We start from the raw sequence: 5,119 nt of genomic DNA, 5'->3' as shown, positions 1-5,119 counted from the left end.
CCCTGATCCTCCCCCTTTCATTTCCTATCCTCCAATTCCCCCTACTCCTCCTTCTCACTCATACCTCTCCTCCTCGTTTTCCTCCTCCGAACCCTCTGACCCCTCCGTCCACCTGTCCTCCTCTGCGTCCCACCTCCAAACCTCCCCGTTCACCCACATTTTCCTGTTCCCTACCTCTACCTCGTTCCCCCTTGCCTTCTCTATCCTCGCCTTTTCCACTAGCCTCCACCTAACTTTCCTCTCCTCCATTGTCAGATCTTCGTCTACCCTTATCCCCCAGTCCCTGTTTATCTTCCCACCTCTCTCTAAAATCCCTTCCCTATCCCTCTTCTTTGCCATCCTTACTATTAACACCGTGCCCGCCGTCCCTTTCCTTTCTACTACCTCTCCTACCTCCATCTTCCTTCTTAGTTCCACCTCCATTATTCTCTCCATTATCCTCCTCCTCTCTTCCGCACTATCTCCATCTATCCCTCTCCACACTAAATTCATTCTCTTCTCTCTCCTCCTTCTCCTCTCCTCCTCTCTTTCCTTCTTCTTCCTCTCTGCCTCTCTCCTTTCCCTGCTCCTCCTCCTCCTGTCTCTCCTTTCTTCAAATCTTCTCCATGTTTCTTCCATTTTTACCCTGTCCTCCTCTTCCTTCCTCTCTTCTCTCTTCTTCTCTCTCTCCTTCTTCCAATCCTCACTCATCTCCTTCTTTTTCTCCTCTTCCTCGGCCACCAGCTCCCACCATTCTTTCCTACAACTTTCCTCTTCTGAATTCTCTCCTTCCCACTTCCCCGTCGACTTTCCTAACTGCCACCTCACCCTCCTCTCTTCCGTACTCTCAATCTTCCCTCCCCTCTTGTCATTCCTCCCTCTCCCGTCCTCTTCTGTCTGTACTCTTTCCTCCACTTCCGCTTTCTTTCCTTCCTTCCGTTCCAGCCTCCTCCTTTCCTGTTTCCTATCTACCTCCACCTCTTCCTTCCTGTCCGACCTATGCCTCCTTTTCTCTTCCTCTCTGTCCTCCCTGTCATCCTTCGCTCCTCTCTCTTCTTTCCGCATTCCCGTCTTTTCCTCCTTCTGAAATATCTGCGTCTCCTTCCTCACCACCTTATTCCTCTTGTCTCCCTCCCGCTCCACCTTCCTCTCCATTCCTCTCCTCCTCTCCTCCATCTTCTCACCGCACTCCCTCCTTCCTAACCCCCTCATTCTTCTCTTTCTGCCCACCCTTCTCCATCCTCTCTAACCCACTCACCATTATCTTCATTAACCCCACCATCTCCTCCATCACCCTCCTTATCTCCCTCAGCTCCTCCACCACACCATCACACCTTCCAGCCATTTTCACCCTAGCATAATAATATATTTAATAGTGTTGTCGGATAAAGCACTCTCTAAAAGTGAATCAGTGTATTATCACTGAAAAACAATAAATAGTCACTGATTACAGTAGTTATAAGTACAGCAAATCACTTGTAAATCAGTGATATTTTATTGAAAAAATCAGTTAATAATTTTGACTATTTCAATCAGTAATATGTCAGTAATATTTCTCAATATTAGTAATATTTCTTTCGTTATTGCCAGTAATATTAAACTACAATTCATTCTATCTATTTCGTAAATATAATATAAATATAATAAATATAAAAATTGTTATAGTCCGAGAGACTATAACTTATTATTTTATTGATAATATTAATTATGTCTTTAAAGAACGTTCGCGAACCGCGCAAAACCGCTAACTCAGCAAACCACGCGCAAGAACGTTCGCCAAAAATGCGAAAACGCTAACGAAGGGATTCAACTTTGAACCTCCTTCGCTTGCACTTGGACTTTGGACGCCACGAAAAACCTCCATGACCATACATAGTCATGTCACTAGGCAATCCCCTCTAAAACACCCCCAAAATCGAAGGAATAAAAGCCGTCCACCGCGAATCCGTGGCGGACAGTCGTTAATAATAAATCAATCATTAAATAGTGCGAAACCGAGCTAACTGCTATACTGTGCGACGATTCACTCAAAGAAATTGTTAAACGCTCTAAATCTAAAAACGAAGCGACACAGGAAAGAACGACAATAAGGAAAGAAGGCTTGTTAAGAAACCGACTAAAAATAAGATACGAGAATCTATTTGTATAAGAGAAATTTTATAATAAAAAACCTTTGTGGACTAATCCAAGGATTCGATTCGATTCTCCCGGCTACCCCACACCCCGTGCCGCGCCGGGCACAACATCTTGGTGGCAGTGATGGGATAGCCGAGATCGAGAACCATCCTGGATCCTTAACGCCTGCAACAAAAAGAAAATACAAAATTAATAAACTGGAGGGAGCAACTGCTATATTAAAGCAGATAGATTCATACACATTAGCACGCAACACATACGGACGACAGTGATAAAGAAATCACGGTCAAGCAGCTGAAAGCCAAAAGGAAACACGAGCGCTCAAAGACCAACGTCGATCCACGACCTTCGCCAAGACAATGCAACGCAGACGGACAACGCATCACCGACGGACAACGTTTCGCCGACGGACAACGCACCAACGCGGGACAACGATCCACCAGCAGCATCAGCAGTCGAGCGACCCGATAAGTTACAACCATGCGAATCACCGTACTACTACTGTAAGTCGAACTTTATTTAAAGATCAGCACCGTTAAAACAAGTAAAATTTAAAAGTCCGCGATTTCTGAGCGTGCCAGCGCGATTGGCAAATAGATTCGTACTTGTAACTCCGATACGAGTAGCAGAAGAAGTTGCTCGCGATATTCGTAGAAGCGTGCGAAAAAATTTAGAAGAACATTATTCGAGTTCTGATTCATCCGAGGGACACGAACCGAGTAATAACGATAATTCTATACAAAACGGACCAAGTCGCGTTACAATAATAAGAAATTATTCGCCGATATCTGTCGATATTAGTTTATTCGATCCACGTGCGCAAACGAATATGGATAACGAAGCCGTCGATAGAGAAATCGAGTGCATGCGAGCGCAGCAGACCGAACTAAACGTAGCCGCAGCCTATGAAGATGCAGGTCAGCCGTCCGAAGGAACGAGTAACGTATTACTCGCCGAACTCGTACACAGTTTCCGCAAAATGCAAGTACATGCGCGAACAAATGCGAAATATACAAACCGCACAAACAAATTGAAACGGAACGCGAGTAAATGCAAACACTGTCCCAGACTCGACGTAACGTACGGACGCACTCAACACGATATCCGAAACCGACGCAGCGCAGCCCCGCACTATGTACCATTAAAAGAAGCGCGAACAATGATTCCCGAATTTGACGGAACGACGCGACAGGAATTCTTAAACGCCTGTACGTACGCGGTACAAAATATTAATCCTGCGGACGAAGAATAATTAATTCAAGCAATTTGATATACTAAATTAAAAGGTAAAGCCATGCAAGATTTCGAAACGTGAGACATCCAAACATTTAAAGAATTAAAAACACAACTCGAAACTTGCTATCAAACGAAGCAAAGCACTACGCATTTACAAATCGAATTTAATTCAGTGAAACAAAAATCGAACGAAGCCGCACACGCGTTCGGACAACGAGTAGACATTTTAGCAATAAAATTGTACGAATCAATGGTGGAAGGAGAGGAACGACCCCCTTCATTTAAACAAGCAATACAAGAAACAATTAAAAAACAAGCGTTAATAAATTTCCAAATTGGACTACGCGACGAATTAAAAATCCTCGTACGATCGCAGCGATATTCCACGCTCCAAGAAGCGATAAGTGGAGCGAGCACAGAAGAGAAGCTTATCGTACCCTCTGCAACACGAGCGCCCGGCTTCTTTAATAAAAATAAATCCGATGTTAAATACACACGGACAAATAAAAACGCTAATATACAATATTATAAATGCGGAAAAAATGGTCATTACGAACGCGATTGCCAAAGTAATAAATTCACGTTGCCTAAACCTGAAAAATCAACGCGTATAAATACCGTGAATAAATTCTGTAAACATTGCAAAAAATCCGGATACAGCCGCGAAGAATGCTGGAATCTAAACGGACGACCGAACACAAATAGTAAAAATTTTAAATAACTAAATAAAACTAATTATAAAGATAACACACGCGAGAAAAAGGGCGTGAATAGATTACGCAAGAAAAGCACGGACTCTGCAAGCAATAGTGAAGAAGAGGAGCAGGAGGAAGCGAGAGAGAAGCAACCATGACCTGCCTTAGAGTATCGCATATCGCATGTCAAGGATGTACGTGCGTCGAAGGAAGAATTACTACAAATTACATTGCCTATACAGGAAGCAAAAAATAACGAAATAAACATGCTATACGACTCCGGTTCGACAATTTCGCTATTAAAATTAAGAAATCTAAAATATAACGCACCAATTTATGAAAAGAAGATCGCGTTAATAGGAATAAGCGGTCATAAAGTATATACAATACAATAAGAAAGATGTACGCCACAATTAACATTAATAAACATAAAATTAAGCATACCTTTTATATAATAAAGGACGACACAACTATAGAACATGAAGGAATTCTAGGATTGGATTTCCTTAAGAAGCAAAAGGTGAAGTGCGATTATGAAATGAACGAAATTAAAATAAAAGACGCAATAATAAAACTACACCCTTGCAAAAAGATCACTTTAAAACTACGCAGCGAGACAATAGTACGAGCCGCAATCGAAATCAAATAGGAATAGTTCGAACGGAAGAAACCGTACCCGGAGTGTACATTGGAAGTTGTCTAGTGGAGCCCGAAAATTTTTCGTGCCCCGTCAGCATAATAAATGCCACTGACAAAATTGTGGAGATGACAACTCCTATAGTTCCCTTAGAAGATTTAGAAAACAACGCAATAAAAACGAGATAAATTTAATAAAATCGGGAAAAAAAATTCAATCGAATATTTCACGCAGTCAACGAATTTGACAATCACTGCGCACTCAACATTTAAATAAAGAAGAGAGGCAGACTCTTCAACAAATCTGCGAAGAATACAGTGATATATTCCATCTGGAAGGAGAACCACTGACATGCACCGCGACGGTCGAGCATGAGATAAGCACGCGTGCCGACACCACGCCGGTGAATGTGAAACCGTACCGATTACCCGAGAAG

General features: G+C 42.6%; 1 protein-coding gene across 1 annotated transcript; it reads right to left on the bottom strand.

Annotated features, from left to right (window-relative positions):
• Positions 1–319: 319 nt before the first annotated feature.
• LOC112639439 (vicilin-like seed storage protein At2g18540) lies at positions 320–1,155 on the bottom strand. Its single transcript, XM_025413313.1, has 2 exons — positions 625–1,155; positions 320–457 (listed from the first exon to the last, which is right to left on the bottom strand). The coding sequence occupies exons 1-2, from the start codon at positions 1,153–1,155 to the stop codon at positions 320–322; spliced, it is 669 nt and encodes a 222-aa protein (XP_025269098.1).
• Positions 1,156–5,119: the final 3,964 nt, after the last annotated feature.

Source organism: Camponotus floridanus, unplaced genomic scaffold, assembly GCF_003227725.1.
Source record: "Camponotus floridanus strain SB8 unplaced genomic scaffold, Cflo_v7.5 scaffold65, whole genome shotgun sequence".
Classification (NCBI taxonomy): Eukaryota; Metazoa; Arthropoda; class Insecta; order Hymenoptera; family Formicidae; genus Camponotus; species Camponotus floridanus.
The sequence above is the reverse complement of the archived record's forward strand: the minus strand, read 5'-3'. Positions and strand labels throughout refer to the sequence as shown.

Excerpts from the sequence above, each read along its gene's own strand:
- LOC112639439 (XM_025413313.1), bottom strand. The coding sequence starts at position 1,155 with ATGGAGGAGAGGAGGAGAGGAATGGAGAGGAAGGTGGAGCGGGAGGGA. Across the intron at positions 458-624 it reads GGAAGGAAGAGGAGGACAGG|TGCGGAAGAGAGGAGGAGGA; the intron begins GTAAAAATGGAA and ends AGATGGAGATAG.